The sequence below is a fragment of the Myotis myotis genome, unplaced genomic scaffold (genome assembly GCF_014108235.1).
Source record: "Myotis myotis isolate mMyoMyo1 unplaced genomic scaffold, mMyoMyo1.p scaffold_m19_p_3, whole genome shotgun sequence".
NCBI lineage: Eukaryota > Metazoa > Chordata > Mammalia > Chiroptera > Vespertilionidae > Myotis > Myotis myotis.
The window spans coordinates 111,073,849-111,092,643 of NW_023416335.1; the positions used below are offsets into that span (position 1 = coordinate 111,073,849).

Consider the following 18,795-nt stretch of genomic DNA (forward strand, 5'->3'; position numbering starts at 1 on the left):
GACTAGGATAGAATATGCACCCCAATAAGGCCATGAAATGGGATAGATGATTAGTAGGAAAATGTTAACTAACCCTCTGTTTTCCATGAGTGCTGTGAAGTGAGAAAGTGTTATTCAATGCCTACCACGTCGCACAACTATTATTGGAGCAATGCTACCTGAAAAATGGGGGGGGGGGGGAAAGCTTGGAAATCACGTTTAAGCATTAAATAATATTGGCAAATAATGAGATTGGTGAAGTGAAGATGGAAAGAAATGTCTAAAATGACACTGAGTGGCTTTGTCAATGAGTTTAACCAGAGAAATCCTAGCATTTGCCCTTGAACTCTGAAGCTCGCCAAGTATACTCCTGAAGCAAAATAGAGAGCCTGACAAGATGTGTCGAGTAGGATGTCTATGCTCCTGAGCTTGGCCCTCCAACCTTGACCCCATGGTGACCCTGCACTGCTCTCCATGGACTGGGGCCCCCAATGTTTAGTCTGTGGTCATGTTTTATATTAACTTCCAGGCTCTAGAAACTTGTTCTGGTGTGTTTTCTCTCTTAATATTTCTTAAAAATTTTTTTCTTTTCTTTCCTTTTATTTTCCCCAGTAGTCTTGAGTAAGGCTTTGAAGAATCAATCTGTAGGTGTTCAGCAAATGTTCTGCTAGGAAGGGTGCCTGTACAGGGAAACGGGCACTGGTTTGGGAACCAGGCGGACCTGGGTTCAAATACTAGCTCTACCATATCCGGACTAAGACTTTGGGGCTAGTTTCTTTTTCATTTTTAAAATATTCTTTTTCTTTTTAAATCACAGTTTGCATTAAATGTCATTCCACACCAGTTTCAGATATACAGCAAAGTGGCCAGAAAACTATGGTCTCTACAGAGTGGTGCCCCCACTACCCGAAGTACCCACCTGGCCCCACACCCAGTCATCTTGACACTATTGACTATATGCCCCAGGCTGCAAACCGCATCTTTGTGGCTATTCTGCAACTACCAATTTGTACTGCTTAATCCCTTCACCACCCCTCTAAATGCCTCTCTCATCTGACAGCTGTCAGTCTATTCTCTTATCTATGAGTCTCTTTCTATGTTGTTTGTTTTGTTCATTAGATCCCACATATATGTGAAATCATATGTATTTTTCTTTCTTGGACTGGCTTATTTCACTTAGTATAATACTGTCCAGCTCCATCCATGCTGTTCCAAAATGTAAGATTTCCTTCTTTTTTATGGCCAAGTAGTATTCTATTGTGTAAATGTAGCACAGGTTTTTTTTTTAATTGTTTTTTTATTGTCTAAAGTTTTACATGTCTCCTTTTTCCCCAATTGACCCCGTGCCTCCATTCCCACCCTGGGCAAGCCCCCACTGCCCCAGTGTCTGTGTCCATTGGTTATGCTAATATGCATGCATAAAAGTTCTTTGATTGCTCTCTAACTCCCCTTCCCCTACCATTTGTCTCTGGATCTATTCTTGTTCATCAAATTATGTGGATCATTATATCCCATATATGAGTGAGATCATGTGATATTTATCTTGCTACGACTGGCTTATTTGGCTTAGTATAATGCTCTCCAGTTCTATCCATGCTGTTGCAAATGGTAAAAGTTCCTTCTTTTTTATAGAGGCATAGTATTTCATTGTATAGATGTACCACAGTTTTTTAATGCACTCATCTGCTGATGGGCACTTAGACTGTCTCCAAATCTTAGCTATTGTAAGTTGTGCTGCTATGAACATACGAGTGCATATATCCTTTCTGATTGGTGTTTCTGGTTTCTTGGTTCTAGAAGTGGGATCACTGGGTTAAATGGGAGTTCTATTTTTAAATTTTTGATGAAACTCCATACTGTCTTCCACAGTGGCTGCACCAGTCTGCATTCCCACCAGCAGTGCAGAAGGGTTCCTTTTTCTCCACATCCTTGCCAGCACTTGTCATTTGTTGATTTGTTGATTATAGCCATTCTTACAGAGGTGAGATGATATCTCATTGTTGTTTTGATTTGCATCTCTGGGATGATTAGTGATTTTGAGCATGTTTTCATATGTCTCTGGGCCTTCTGTGTGTCTTCTTTTGAAAAGTGTCTATTTAGATCCTTTGCCCATTTTTTGATTGGATCATTTATCTTCCTTATCTTCCTTTGGTTAAGTTGTATGAGTTCTCTGTAGATTTTGGAGATTAAACCCTTATCAGAAATATCACTGGAAAATATGTTCTCCCATGCAGTGGGCTTTTCTGTTGTTTTGTTGATGGTTTCTCTTGCTGTGTAGAAGCTTTTTATTTTGATGTAGTCCCATTTGTTTATTTTCTCCTTAGTTTCCATTGCCCTAGGAGCTGTGTCTGTAAAGATATTGCTATGACATACGTCTGCTATTTTGTTGCCTACAGAGTCTTGTAGGATTTTTATGGTTTCCCATCTTACATTCCAGTCCTTTAGCCATTTTGAGTTTGTTTTTGTGTATGGTGTAAGTTGGTGATCTAGTTTCATTTTTTAGCATGTAACCAAATTTCCCAGCACCATTTATTGAAGAGACTGTCTTGACTCCATTGTATGCTCTTGCCTCCTTTATGAAATATTAATTGAGTATAATGGGTTGGGTCAATTTCTGGGTTCTCTGTTCTGTTCCATTGGTCTATATGTCTGTTCTTGTGCTAGTACCAGGCCATGTTGAGAACCGTGGCTTGATAATATAGCTTGATATCTGGTATTGTGATCCCTCCAACTTTGTTCTTTTTTCTCAGGATTGCTGTGGCTATTTGGGGTCTTTTTTTTTATTCCATATGAATTTTTGGAGAGTTTGTTCTAGATCTTTGAAATATGCCATTGGTATTTTAATGGGGATTGCATTGAATCTGTAGATTGCTTTGGGTAGTATGGACATTTTAATGATGTTGATTCTACCAATCCATGAACATGGTATATTCTTCCATTTGTTTATGTCTTCCTCTATCTCTTTTTTCAATGTCTTGTAGTTTTCCAAGTACAGGACTTTTAAGTCCTTAGTTAATTTTATTCCTAGGTATCTTGATTTTTTTGGTGCAATGGTGAATGGGATTGTTTTTGTAGTTTCTCTTTCTGTGAGTTCATTATTGGTGTATAAAAAGTCCATAGATTTCTGTGTGTCAACTTTGTATTCTCCTACATTGCCCAATTCATTTATTATGTCTAATACTGTTTTAATGGAGTCTTCATGGTTTTCTATATATAGTATCATGTCATCTGCGAATAAGGACAGTTTTACTTCCTCTTTCCCAATTGGATGCCTTTTATTTCTTCTTCCTGTATGATCACTATCGCTAGCACTTTCAGTACTGTATCGAACACAGTGGTGAAAGTGGGTATTCCTGTCTTGTTCCTGTTCTTAGGGGAAATGAGTTTAGTTTTTGCCCATTGAGTATGATGTTGGCTGTAGGTTTGTCATATAGAGCTTTTATCATGTTGAGGTATGATCCCTCTATTCCCACTTTGCTGGAGATTTTATCAAGAAAGGGTGTTGGATTTTGTCAAATGCTTTTTCTGCATCAATTGATATGATTATGTGATGTTTGTGTCTCAGTTTGTTTACGTGATATATTACATTTATTGATGCAGATATTATATCATCCTTGGCATCCCTGGAATAAATCCCACTTGGTCATGGTGTATGATCTTTCTGATGCATTGCTGGTTCCGATTTGCTAGAATTTTGTTGAGGATTTTAGCATCTATGTTCATCAAGGATATTGGCCTGTAGTTCTCTTTTTTTGTGGTGTCGTTATCTGGTTTTGGGATTAGGGTAATGCTGGCTTCATAAAAAGTGCTTGGAAGTAAGCCTTCCTCTTGAATTTTTTTGGACTAGTCTGAGGAAGATAGGTTTCTGCTCTTCTTTAAATGCTTAGTAGAACTCCCCTTTAAAGCCATCCAAATCAAGGCTTTTGTTTACTGGAAGATTTTTTATCGCAGTTTCAATTTCTTCAGTAGTTATCAGCCTATTCAGGTTTTTGATTTTTCTTGATTGAGTTTTGGGAGCTTGTATTTTCCTAAGAATATGTCTAATTCATCTAGGTTGTCCATTTTCTTGGAATAGAGTTGTTCATAATATTTTTTCATAATCATTTGTATTTCTGGGGGATCAGTTGTTATTTCAACGCTCTCATTTCTGATTTTGTTTATTTGGGTCCTCTCTCTTTGCTTCTTGGTATATAAAGGTTACACACCTTTATATACCAAGAAGCAGAGGTTCATCAATCTTGTTTATCCTATTAGAGAACCAGCTCTTGGTTTTGATGATCTTTTTTTTTTTTTTTTTTTTTTTGGTCTATATGTTGTGCATCTCCATTCTGATCTTTATTATTTCCTTTCTTCTGCTTATGCTGGGCTGTTCTTGTTGCTCTCTTTTTAACTCTTTTGAGTTGTAGGGTTAGTTAATTTATTACCATTTTTTTCTTGTTTTTTTTTTTTTTTTTTTTAGGTAGGGCTGTAGAGCTATGAACTTTCCTCTCAAGATTGCTTTCACTGTGTCCCATAGATTTTGGATTGTTGTGTTTTCATTGTCATTTGTTGCCATGATGCTTTTTATTTCTTCTTTGATCTCTTTGGTAACCCAATCATTGTTCAATAGCATACTGTTTAGACTCCAGGTGTTTGATTTTTTTAATTGTAGTTGATTTCTTATTTTATGCCACTATGATAGGAGAAGATGCTTGATATGTTTTCTGTCTTCTTGAATTTGAAGAGACTTTGCCTGTGTCTCAATATGTGGTCTATCTTTGATAATGACCCATGTGCACTTGAGAAGAATGTATATTCTGTGGCTCTGTGGAGAAATGTTCTCAAGATGTCAATTAATTCCATCTGATCTAGTGAGTCATTTATGATTGATATTTCTTTGCTGATTTTTTGCTTAAAGAATTTGTCCAGTGGTGTTAGTGGGGTATTAAAGTCCCCTACTATGACTGTATTGCTGTCAATCTCTCCCTTGATATCCTTCAGAAGTTTTTTTAAAAAACATATATTTTTTTTATTGATTTCAGAGAGGAAAGGAGAGGGAGAGAGAGCGATATAAACATCAATGATGAAAGAGAATCATTGACCAGCTAACTCCTGGAGGCCCCCTACTGGAGATCGAGCCTACTACCTGGGCACATGCCCTTGACTGGAATCAAATATGGGAACTTTCAGTCCGCAGGCTGATACTCTATCCACTGAGCTAAACCAGCCAGGGCCTTTAGAAATTTATTTATGTATTTTGCTGCTCCTGTATTGGATGCATATTTGTTTACCAGAGTTATATCTTCTTGTTGAATTGCTCTTTTTAGTATTATGAAGTGGCCTTCTTTATCTCTTGTTATGGCCTTCACTTTGAGGTCTAATTTATGAGGTATAACTATTGCTACCCCAGCTTTTATTTCATTTCCATTCACCAGAAAACCCTTTTTCCATCCCTTCACCATCAGTCTGTGTGAGTCCTTTGTTCTGAGATGGGTCTCCTATAGACAGCAGATATATGGGTCATGTTTTCTTATCCACTCAGCTACCCTATGTCTTTTTATTGGGGCATTGAATCCATTTACATTTAAAGTTATTATTGATAGGTACTTGTTTGTCACCATTTTTATTCTTTATGTCTGTGTTCCTTCTTCCCTTCCTATTTATTCTTTTTACAGCAGACCCTTTAGCATTTCTTGCATTGCTGGTTTGGTGGTAATAAACTCAGTCCTTTTTTGTCTGTGAAGCTCCTGATTTCACCCTTAATTTTGATTGATAACCTTTCTGGGCACAGTATTCTTGGATTCAGATCCTTGCTTTGGATGATTTTATATATTTTATTCCATTCCCTTCTGACCTGATGCATTTCTGTTGAGAAATCAGTCAATAGTCTGATGGGAGATCCTTTGTAGGTAACTTTCTGTCTGTCTCTGGTAGCCTTTAAGATTCTTACTTTGTCGTTGGTGTTTGCCAATGTAATTATAATATGTTTTGGTGTTGGTCTTTTGGGGTTCATTTGTTTGGGACTCTGTGAGCTTCTTGGACTTGTGTGAGTTTTTTTTTTTTGATATCAGGGATGTTTTCTGTCAATATTTCTTCAAACAGGTTTTCTATTCCTTGCTCAGTTTCCTCTCCTTCTGATACCCCTATTATGTGATGTTTTTTTGTTTTGTGTTGTACCAAAGTTCCCTTAGGCTCTCCTCCTGTTTTTTAAGTTTTTTTTCCTAGATGCTGCTCTTCTAGGGTATTTTTTCCTACCTTGTCTTCTAGCTCACTGATGAGGTCCTCTGCTTCTTCTAGTCTACTGTTGATGCTTTCTATTGAGTTCTTTATTGCAGTGATGTCATTTTTCATTTCTTCATGTTTCTTCTTTATTTCCTCTTGGTTCTTACACATATTGTTAAATTTGTCTTCCAACCTTTTCAGCATCCTTATGACCACTGCTCTGAATTCTTTCTCTGACATATTGCTTGTCTCCATTTCATATACTTCCTTTTATAGCAATACCTCCTTTTCTTTCATATGTGGCTGTTACTTTGTTTCCCCATGGTTGCTCCCCTCAGGGTGTCTGGTTATGTATCTCTCTCTCTCCTGTGTTGACTTAAAGGCAAAAAATACAACACAACAAGACACACCAAACACAAATGTATTCACAATACTAATAACCACAAATAAAGGTGACCACGAGAGAAAAGAGAATTAGGGGATAGAAAAGAGTGCAAAAAAGATATTGAGCAAAGGAAAAAATGTAAGAGAGAAAAGCAAGAGAAGAAAAAAAGAAGGGGAAAAATATATATGTATATGGGGAGAAAACTCCAATAAAACAACTACTAACCCAAAAAATGCAAACAACTACAAACACACAGAGATGAATGCAAACAATAAACAACAACTAATTCAAAAAATGCAAACAACAAACACCCAGATGAATCTGAGGAGGCAGAGCTTTCTCTAGGCAATATCTGACCTTTCCATCCACCAATTTCCTCACCAGCTGTGTTTAATTCACCAATTCTGGATGGGTGTTGTTCGATTCAGCTGTTCCTTCTATCTGCTCTGTGAGAAGGCACAAGGCCCATCCACATTTTCAGCACTGCTTTGACTGCCCCTGGACAGACTTTTTATGTGCTTGCGGTCAGGGAGGCTGGAGTCCTAGTGTTCGTGGGTTTGCAGCTGGTCCCTGAGCATTGTGGTTGTAGGGTTCTGGGAGGTATTTGAGGTCTCCTCGGTTGAAGGTAAGGCTGGGCTTCTGATCACAGCCAGTCTCCCCTTCAGGATGGCATGGTCTCTGCAGCAGAGCTAGCTACTCTGGGAGAGATTTCAGCAGCAGTATAGGCTGCCCAGCCAGAGGAGCCCAGTCTGCCAGTCCCAACAGTCCTGTGGAATATATCTGTCCCTCACTCACAAATACAGACACTCCCCAGATGTCCACGCGCTCTGTTTTTGTTCTCTCACTCACACACTATCTTGCAGCTTGCCATCCCATTGGTAGCCATCTTGGATCTCCTGTAGTACTACTTTTTTATTCACTGATGGGCACTTGGGCTGCTTCCAAATCTTGGGTATTATAAATAATGCTCCAATGAACATAGGGGTACATATATTCTTTGAATTAGTGTTTTGGTTTTGTTTGAATATATTCCCAGAGTGGAATCTCAGGGTCATAAGGCAACTCCATTTTTAATTTTTTGAGGAAACTTCAGTCTGCTTTCCACAGTGGTTGTACTAATCGACATTCCCTCCATCAGTGCACTGGGGTTTCCTTTCTCCACATTCACAGTAACACTCAGTTACTGATTTATTAATGATAGCCATTCTGATAGGTGTGAGGTAGTATCTCTCTGTGGTTTTAATTTGCATTTTCTGATGATTAGTGACATTGAGCATCTTTTCATATGCCTATTGGTCATATGTATGTCCTCTTTGGAGAAGTGGCTATTCAGGTCTGCTGCCCACTTTTTAATTGGGTTGTTTGTTTTTCTGGTGTTAAATTGTCTGAGTTCCTTATAAATTTTGGATTTTAACCCTTTATCAGATGTATCATTGGAGAATATATACTCCTATTCAGTAGGTTGTCTTTTCATTTTGTTGATGGCTTCCTTTGATTTGTAAACCCTTTTTAGTTTAATGTAGTCCCATTTGTTTATTTATTTATTTTGGTTTCCCTTGTCTGAGGCAATATGTCAGTAAAAATATTGCTATGAGAAAAATCTGAGATTTTACTGCCTATATTTTCTCCTAGGAGTTTTATGGTTTTGAGTCTTACATTTAAGTCATTAATCCATTCATGTATATGGTGGAACAAGGTGGTCTTAAACAATTTTTTAGACTATAGAAATATTCAAATGTGCACAAAACAGAGAGACTAGTAAAATGAAACCCCATGTACATTTAATCATCTTGATTTATTTATCCCAAAATTTTCTTTGGTTTATTTGTTGTAGTATTTTGAAGTAGATTTATAAAAGTTACTTAACCTTAGTTCCCTCAACTTTAAAGTAGTAATTTGAACCACTGAATTCACCCTTTGCATGTTGAAACACTTGGTCTAGAACCAGGGACATGCAAGTTCTTTCTCCCTTTCTCCTTGACTCTGCCCTCCCAGCCAGGTGTGTGCTTTTAATAGCCAACCCATTAGCCCCAAGAGGCATAAGTGTGTCCTTTGAAGAAACTTATCAGGGCCTGGTCCTGTCTGTCTTCTCAGTGTGCCACTTATGGTGTGGTCAGCTATCACTCTTGATTGTCTCAGTGTATTAGAACATGAATAGTCAAATGGGTGGCCAAGTGCAAGCTACATGCAAATCCTCAGTCCTTCTGTAATGACTCCCTGGTTCATAGTGCAGTTATTTAAATACTCACTTGCACATATTTCTCAATGGTCTTCAGAACTTCCACGTTAAACTGCTTTACAGGAACAACCGAAAGGTCCATGTAGCTGAGCAGGCTGTAGATGACCTGGAGAAGGGGCTGCTGCATGCTCGGGAGGCCTTTCTCCAGCAACTGTGGGAGGCAAGGCACAGCCTCAGTCAGTTTGATGCCAGATTTTCACACAGAAGCACCAACCTTTCCCAATAGTTTTATGATTGCACATTTCCACAAGGGGAAAAAATCCTAACTACTGAAGAAATGAAGATATCATCAAGGGTCATGTAGGCAGATCTGAATATCTATATAAGCCTAAGCGACCGTCCGACCATTTGACTGTTCACCTGGTAGCTATTATGTGCAATGACCACTGGGGGCAGACACTCAGACCAGTAGAGGAGGGAGCACGATTGCTCACGGAATTGGCCATGGGTTAGGTTGCTGCTGGGGCACTGTTGGTCCCAAATCTGCTTACCCGCACCCCAGACCCAGAGAGATTCCTCGGCCTTGCTTGCGGGAATTGGGATGAAACCAGTTCTCTGACATCCCCTGAGGGGTCCCGGATTGTGAGAGGGCACAGGCCAGGTTGAGGGACCTCACTGGTGCACAAATCCATGAACCAGGCCTCTAGTATAAATACAATAGTTACACAACAGAATGCAATAAAATAAACCTCAAAAGGAAAGCATCAAACATCATTAATTACAAATAAGTTATCAGTTATTGAATTGGCAAAGATTAGAAATTGATAATTAGTATTAGTGAGGATATACGGTAGGCATTCTTTCAGATTAGTGGATGTATAAATTGGATAGTTTGGTCATTGAGATCAAGAGTACTAAAATAGCCCTAGTGCCGGTTTGGCTCAGTGGATAGAGCGCTGGCCTGTGGACTGAAGGTTCCCGGGTTTGATTCTGGTCAAGGGCACATGCCTAGGTTGCTGGCTCGATCCCCAGTAGGTAGCATGTAGGAGGCAGCAGATCCATGATTCTCTCTGTTCATTGATATTTCTAGCTCTCTCTCCCTCTCCTTTCCTCTCTGAAATTAATAATATATATATGTACTAAAATGATTCAAACCTTTTGAAATAGTAATTACACTTTTAGGAACATTTCCAAACCTAGAGATAAATACTGAGATTTAAGTGTGAGGTTTCACCATGGCATTATTTATAATGGTGGGAACTCCCCCCTCACCCCCCTCAAACAACAACAACAACAACAAAGGAAGCTCTGTAAGCAATTTAAATGTTGACCACTAGGGAAACATATAAACAGATTATGGTGAATTGTATGATGACATCTCATGTAGTCAATAGGATGACATTTTAAAAGATAGTGCAGGACATCAGATGACATTAAGTGAAAGAGAAAGTATGTACTATAGAGTTGTATACCTGAAACCAATATAATTTTATTAACAAATGTCACTCCATAAACTCAATAAAAAAGAAAGAAGGTTAGATAACTAACTTCTCTGTAATAAGATGCCAGTTTTTTTTTAAAAAAATATATGTTTTTATTGATATCAGAGAGGAAGGGAGAGTGAGAGAGAAAAACATCAGTGATGAGAGAAAATCACTGATTGGCTGTTTCCTGTATGCTCCCTACTGGTGATCGAGCCTGCAACCAGGGCATGTGTCCTTGACCAGAATCAAACCCAGGATCATTCAGTCCGCAGGCTGACACTCTATCCACTGAGCCAAAATGGCTAGGGCAAGATGCCAGTTTTGATGTGAATGTGTGTGTTATATAGAAATAACTTTGGAAAGGAATCCAACAAAATGTTACTAGCATTGCTCTCTAAATAATATAGTTATTGGATTATTTTTTATTTTTTTATCTTTTTTAACTTATCTGTATCTTCCAAATGTTCTGCTTTAAACATATTCTGCTTTTATAATCAGAAAAATAATCAATATTTTCAAAAAGGAAAGCACAATAATGAGAAAATATATGTGACAGACATCCTGATAAAAGGTTCAAAGTGGCCAAGACCAGCTTGGCTCAGTGGATAGAGCGTTGGCCTGCGGACTGAAAGGTCCCAGGTTCGATTCCGGTCAAGGGCATGTACCTTGGTTGCGGGCACATCCCCAGTGGGAAGTGTGCAGGAGGCAGCTGGTCGATGTTTCTCTCTCATCGATGTTTCTGACTCTCTATCTCTCTCCCTTCCTCTCTGTAAAAAAATCAATAAAAATATATTTAAAAAAAAAAAAAAGGTTCAAAGTGAAGAATTAATAGAACTGATTCAAATAAATGCTAAAATTCCATATGAACAGTGGCCAAAAGAAATAGCTGAGCAGTTAACACTTGAGGAAATACATTACTATGCAAACCTAGTGTGTGAAAAAATGAATTTATACAGTATAAAGGAAATACACCAAGAGAATAATTTTAAAGTACCAGAAATAATATACAGTAAATAGAATGATAAAGTTTAGTTGGGATGAGGGGAAACAAGAATATTTATACTCTGTAGTTCTGGAAATTGGGAAAATCTCTGGGAAGACCAATTTCCAAAATGTGTAGAACTAATAACATATCCACATATTCATACTCTTTTCCTGGATAATTACTTTGGGACATGCCACCAGAAGAAATGACCCAAATAATATCTGATAAAAAGTCTACATAAAAGGACCACTTGTAATAGAAAAACATTATGAACACAAACAACAAAAGGGAGATGGTTAAGCAAATTGTGTTACATTAACCTGATAGAATTCCACAGTTTTTCAAAGTGACACCAGGTGAGCTATGTCAGCACATAGACATACACACACAGAGTCAATGTTCAGTGACCAGAGCAGGTTCAATGAAAATACTAACCACAACTACATGAAGTCATATGTATGTGCATGACCAACAGCTGTAAGAACATGTGAGTAATAGAAATAGGAATTATTATATATTATAAGTGGTGGGGTGCTAAATTCATAACAAAAATGTTGGTGACAATTTGTGATAAGGGCTAAAAAAAAAATTAGGCAATCTATTATTACTTTTTCAAATCCCCACCCGTGGATATGGTTTTACTGATTTTAGGAGGAAGGGAGAGAAAGAAAGAGAAACATTGATGTGAGAGAGAAACATTAATTGATTGCTTCCCATACATAACCTGACTTGGGACCAAACCTGATACGTAGGCACGTGCCCTGAGAGGGAATCAAATCAATAATCCTTTGTCCATGGGACAACACTCTAACCAACTGAGCTACTCTGGTCAGGGCTACTTATTTTTTATCGTGGTACAAAATATATATATAACATTTACCATTTTAACTATTTTTAAGTGCACAAAGTACATTCACTTTGTTGTGCAGCCATCTCCACAATTTATTTCCAAAATTTGTTCACCATCCCAAATCTATACTAATAAAAGGCTACTATGCTAATTAGACTGGACATCTTCCAGACATCCTTCTGGACAAAGCCATGGTGGCAGGGGCTGAGGCAGAGGCAGTTAGGGGTGATCAGGCCGGCAGTGGGGAGCAGTTAGGTGGCAATCAGGCCGGCAGGAGGGAGAGGTTAGGGGGCAATCAGGCCGGCAGCGGAGGGCAGTTAGGGGTGATCATGAGAGCAGGGGAGGGCAGTTAGGGGCGATCAGGCCAGCAGGGGGGGCAGTTAGGCAGTGATCATGCCGGCAGGGAAGCAGTTAGGGGGCAATCAGGCTGACAGGCAGAGACGGTTAGGAGCCAGCAGTCCTGGATTGCAAGAGGGATGTCTGACTGCCACAGGGATCAGGCCTAAACCAGCAGTTGGACATCCCCTGAGGGGTCCTGAATTGGAGAGGGTGCAGGCTGGGCTGAAGGACCGCCCCCCCCCCGCATGAATTTCATGCACCGGGCCTCTAGTCCTATCTAATAAAAGAAAAACATGGTAATTAGCTGTACCTCCGCTACCCTTCCCATTGGCTAATCAGGCGATATGCGAATTAACTGCCAGCCAAGACGGCAGCCGGCAGCCAGGCAGCTTGAAGCAAACAGGAGGCTTGCTTGCTTCAGTGACCGAGGAAGCTAATGTTCCCTCCTGCCGCTGCCGGCCTCTGAGCTTAAAGTTTGAAACATTGTTACAAATATAGAAGCTAAACAAAACCCCAGAAACCTGCTTTCAGCCAGCCGGGATCTCAGAGCTGGAGTTGAAACAGTGTTTCGATTTTAGAACCCAAACAAACTAGATACCTGCTTTCAGCAGCCAAGGCCTCAGAGCTGGAGCCAAGCCTCAGAGCTAAAGCTGGCCCAGAATAAAAAAAAAAGAAAAAAAGGAGCGGTTGGGAGCTTCCGTCACCCGCCAGTCTGAAAACAGCCCTCAGCCCCTCACCCAGACTGGCCAGGCACCCCAGTGGGAACCCCAACCCTGAAGGGGGTGTGACCACTTGCAAACAGCCATCAGCCCCTCACCCAGGCTGACCAGGCAGGACCCCCACCCTGATCCAGGACACCCTTCAGGGCAAACCAGCCGGCCCTCACCCATGCACCAGGCCTCTATCCTATATAGTAAAAGGATAATATGCCTCCCAGCACCGGGATCAGCGGAGCCGCGAGGCCTCCCGGCAACAGGATCAGAGTGACAGGGGGCAGCGTCCAAACCCCCTGATCGCCCTGCAGCTCTGTGTGTGACAGGGGGCAGGGCCACAACCTCCCTATCCGCCCTGCTCTGTTTGTGACAGGGGAAGACACCCCAACCCCCTGATCAGCCCTGCTCTGTGCCTGATAGGGGGGAGCTCCCCAAACCACTGATCACCCTGCGGCTCTGTGTGTGACAGGTTGCGGCGCCCCAACCCCCTGATCGGCCCTGCTCTGTGTGACAGGGTTGGCACCCAAACCCCTCCCCACGGGCCCTGCTCTGTGTGTGACGGGGTAGAGCCATAACCTCCACATTGGCCCTGCCCTGAGTGTGACAGTGGCGACGCCCAACCCCCTGATCCGCCCTGCTCTGTGGGTGATAGAGGGCGGCGCCCCAACCCCCTCCCCCCCAACGGGCCCTGCTCTGTGTGTGGCGGGGTAGAGCCATAACCTCCCCATCGGCCCTGCCCTGAGTGTGACAGGGTGCGGACGCCCCAACACCCTGATCGGCCCTGCTCTGTGTGTGACAGGGGGCGGTGCCCCAACTCTCCTATCGGCCCTACTCTGTGAGTGACAGGGAGGAGCTCCCCAATCCCCTGATGGGCCCTGCTCTGTGCATGACAGGGGGGGAGCTCCCCAACCCTCTTATCGACCCTGCTCTGTTCGTGACAGCGTACAGAGCCCCAACCCCCCTGATGGTCACTGCTCTGTGAGTGACAGGGGACAGCGTCCCAACCCCCTGATTGGCCCTGCTCTGTGCATGACAGGGGGTGGCGCTGCAACCTCCCCATTGACCCTGCCTTGAGTGTGACAGGGGGCAGTGCCCCAACCCCCCAATCGGCCCTACCCTGAGCATGACTGAGGGTGGCATTGCAACCTCCCGATCCGCCCTGCTCTGTGCATGACAGGGGGCGGCACCCCAACTCCCCAATTGGCCCTGCTCTGAGCCCGACCAGGGGCTGCACCTAGGGATTGGGCCTGCCCTCTGCTACCCGGGAGCAGGCCTAAGCCAGCACGTCGTTATCTTCTGAGGGGTCCCAGACTGCGAGAGGGCACATGCTGGGCTGAGGGACTCCCCCTCCCCCCTGAGTGCACAAATTTTTGTGCACCTGGCCTCTAGTTAAAATTATAAAACAGTAACACTTCATCAACTCCTGCCCCCAACCTCTGGTACCCACTATTCTACTTTTTGTCTCTATAAATTTGCCTATTCTACATACTTCATAGAAGTGGAATCCTGTAATATTTATCCTTTTGTGCTTGGCTTATTTCACTGAGTATAATGGTTTCAAGGTTCATCTATGTTGAAGCAGGTGTCAGTATTCATTCCTTTTTAAATCTCAATATTTCTTTGCATGGATATATCACATCTCTTTTATATTTTTGAAACTTTTATGTCTTACAATCTAAATAAGTTTGTCTCCTTGCTACTTCACATGTCACCTTTGTAAAGACAGGCACCATCTGCCTTTGTAAGCAGGGCATTTGCATGGGTTATCCTGTACTCCTGTAATCTGAGGTATGCATGTGCTGGCTTAGTAACTCTTGTGGGGACAGATGTGACCAAGGTGATAATCAGAAGCAGCCAGGTGGCACTTATGAGTGCCAGGGATGGGAGGAAATGAGCAAATGAATCAGGGTTGTTGACAGCTGAGTACAGATTACATATTTTGGACACATATCACAAATCAAAATTCTGCAGGATCAACAATAAATTAAGAAACAACTACCCTCTTTTAGGCAGAGGCCTTCAGTCCTGTGAGCCTTTCAAAAAGTGATTGATTCTTTAACCCAGTGATTCTTTAACCTTTTGAGCTCAGCGTGTCAGCATTTTGAAAAACCCTAACTTAACTCTGGTGCCGTGTCACATATAGAAATTTCTTGATATTTGCAACCATAGTAAAACAAAGATTTATATTTTTGATATTTATTTTATATATTTAAATGCCATTTAACAAAGAAAAATCAACCAAAAAAATGAGTTCGCGTGTCACCTCTGACACGCGTGTCATAGGTTCGCCATCACTGCTTTAACCTATCTGGACTCTGAGTGAGTGACATAACTAAAGTTAGAATGGGCTCTCCTCACCACTTCTGACAAGGTCCTGGCAGAGGTACAAATGCATGTCCCCAAATGAAAAGCAACACTGAAAATGCTAAACAAGGAGTTGCTCTCAGTCATTTCCTCACAGAGTTCCTGACCTTGTGCACTGGAGCTGCTAAACGGAATACATGTCATCCCTTGTCCTATATACTGTGTATTCCTAACACCAATGTGCACCAAAATCAGAGTAGAAATATTTGTAGGAGGACAAAAATCCCATTCAATTTTAAAAGCAAACATAAGAGGTGAAGATAAAAAGTTTATTGCAAAATGTATGCTTTGTGAATCATTAAACATATCAAACCACATACTGACTTCTTAAATAAGATTTGAACACTGAAAGTAATTAGAATAAAGTTTTCTTTGTTGCCGTGTGCTGACAGGTGTTAGTGCAATATTAAGAATTTAAGCTGTGGGGGCATCTACAGTCTTTATTATAATAAACAGTGCTCCGGTACACGGATTCATGTGCATTGAAAGGAAATTAATTAGAAGGTGGCCAGCGGGGCAGGACTGGGAGAGACGGGCCCAACCTCCCATGGCCCCTACCCGGCCGCACCTGGGGCAGTGCTGCAGCTTGAAGGGCATCTACGGAGTGAGCGGGGTCCCTCCAGCAGGTGGGGTCCCTCGGCCTGGCCTGTGGGGATTGGGCCTAAACCGGCTCTCCGACATCCTGTGAGGGGTCCCGGATTGCGAGAGGGCAGTTCTTGGGTGACACACCTTGGAATTGGGCTCCCTCCTCTCTGGTACCTAATAAATTTTATCCTTAATTGAAGAGCTTACCTCTGCCAGGTAGGTAACCATGTTCAAGGTGATGTCAGCATATGCTTCATGAAGGTACCGGCAGACCACGTTGACCCAGGTGGCACAGTCCCTCGTATAGCTGTGTGTTTTATAAAGAGTCATGACATGTGCAAGATTGGAAAGTTTGGGATTCTTCTCTTCCAAACAAACCTTAAGGAGAGGAAAATCAATCAGGAATAAAATGGCCCGATGAATAGGAAGAAATGTCAGCAATTTCAGTATCAGTCCCAGCAGTCAGGAAATCAGATTACACACACACACACACACACACACACACACACACACACACTCACACTCACACACACACACACACATACACACACTTTTTATAGGCTGTGGAAGTGCTTATCTTAGTAATATAATTTTCACAAATTCTTTCTACCTGCTTTTTCAATAATGAAATCAAAAAAGAGTATGTATCAGCCACCCAGAAAGTTATTTTCGGGTTTTGTGAAACTCATTGCCATGTTCAAGCCTGGTACTTTCTGTCCAACACTGGGCCTTTTGGGAGGCCTGAATGGGTCTGTCTGAACAGAACTGTAAGCCATACCTGAGCAATCCTGTTGGCTATATCCTTACAGAACTGGTTTGGGTTTTCAAAGTGCTGAATCAGCTGGGGCAGGAGACACAGGACATTTAAAGGAAACCCTGGATTAGAGAGGATACAATGGAGATGGCTGAATATAGTGCATTTTGGCTATTAACAGTGGGAAAGCATATTACAGATTTAATTTTGAGGCTATGCAAGTACAGTCTTTTGAAGCAGCTTTAATATGATCTAACAAAATCCAGGAAAAATGTACAACCAAAAATTTAAAAAGCAGAATAAAATGAATGGAAGCCCTGGTTTGAAACTTTATCAGAAAACATAGTTTAGGGAAAACTTGTATAAGAGGACATAGGTGAATCATTTAAATTTCATTCATGTAATCAAAAAGGCTCTTTAAAATGTTGAGGATTTGCTTAGCACCACTGTGATAACCACTAACTCCATGAAAAGAATCCTGGGCCACATGTCATAGTATTAAAAATCTAGTCTGTTGCAATGGCCATTGTGGCTTAGTTGGTTGAGCATCATCTCATGCACAGGAAGGTTGCCTGTTCGATTCCCAGTCGGGGCACATGCTTGAGTTGCAGGCTCTATGCCCAGTAGGGGCGTGCAGGAGGCACCTGATCAATGTTTCTCTCCTCCTCTCTCTCTAAAATCAATAAAAACATTTTTTTAAAAAAATTTAATTTGTTGATTTGGCTTAATTCAAGAGAGTTCTCAAGAGGAAAAGAAAATCTAAGAAAAATAAAAGACTTAGGAGTTAAAAAAAGGAAAATAATATCTGTACAAGAGCAATGGAATAAACTGCAGTATCTGCAATTTGATATGGAAATAATAAAGAAATTTCTGATAGCATATGTATTTCTTCTGCCCCTTTTATACTATTGCTTTAAAAATATCTTCTAAAATATAAATACTTATGACTTACATTGTATAAAATTTTAAAAGGTAAAACAAACTAGTCCCAACAAACCGTTTCTAAGCAGAGCTGCTAAAAGCAGTAAGCCCATAATTTCTTATTAGCTAAACATGGGCCTAAATACCAGACTTGTAAGATAGGGAGTGTATTTGCTTTACCGATGGCTTGGGATGAGTCCACCATGGATACTTTGGACACTGGTGTCAGCAAACTGAAAAGCTGCTGGGTCAGGTCTGTGGTGGTGAGGGAGGTGAACCCTTTCAGCAGCAGTTGCTGTAACCCTGAGAAGTCTGACCACTTGAGCTGTGCCTGGAGTTTCTCAAGTTTTTCTCGATTCTCAGCTTTATCGAGTGGCATGTGAGCCAGAAGTCTGTACAACAGCCTTAAGGCCATGAAGTATTCAAACTCAAAATCAGATTCCATCAAGGCCACTGTGACCCAAAAGATGGTGGCCAACAGGTTGGTTGGATGGTTTATGTGTGATGGGTCTGTGAGGCTGTCCTTCAAGGAGGATGAGCTCCTGGTTTTTGAGGAGAGACCTTGTTGGGTACAAGCCTGAATTCTGTCCAGTGTGGCACTCCGAGGTGGGTCTGAGGATCGGTCAATAACACCAAACTTCTTGGGCACAGAGAAGCTTCTCTGATGCCGGCTCCGTTCTGCAGTTGCTGTGTTGCCACTACCTGTTCCAGGGTTCACATTTAGTTGTCCTGTGCTCTTTCTGCTTGCTGTAAGTTTAGTGCTAGAGCTTAAATCTGGTGATGAAGAACTGGATATAAAAATAAAAATGTTCACACTAGATCAGATGAATTTAACCAAAATTTATAGACCCTTACCCCAAAACAACAGAATATACATTCTTCTCAAGCATACATGGAACATTCTCAAAGATAGACCACATGTTAGGACACAAAACAAGTCCATAACAAATTCAAGAAGATTGATATAATACCAAGCATTTTCTGAGATCACAATAGCATGAAGTTAGAAATCAACTACAATAATAATAAAAAAAACACCCCTCAAAAAACACATGG

At 41.3% G+C, this 18,795-nt stretch overlaps 1 protein-coding gene across 23 annotated transcripts in view; it reads right to left on the bottom strand.

The window, feature by feature from the left end:
- The window catches only part of FRY (FRY microtubule binding protein), a 611,006-nt gene that overhangs the window by 108,541 nt on the left and 483,670 nt on the right, over window positions 1-18,795 (bottom strand). For all 23 annotated transcript variants that reach the window (XR_004966082.1, XR_004966083.1, XR_004966081.1 and 20 more), the window contains 4 exons: window positions 17,920-18,527; window positions 16,843-16,940; window positions 16,272-16,442; window positions 8,815-8,955 (listed from right to left, as the gene is read on the bottom strand). Coding sequence is in view for 20 of the 23 variants with exons in the window: in XM_036299692.1 (XP_036155585.1) it covers window positions 8,815-8,955; window positions 16,272-16,442; window positions 16,843-16,940; window positions 17,920-18,527 (1,018 nt within the window). In the remaining 3 variants the exon portion in view is untranslated. The remainder of the gene's footprint in view (window positions 1-8,814; window positions 8,956-16,271; window positions 16,443-16,842; window positions 16,941-17,919; window positions 18,528-18,795) is intronic.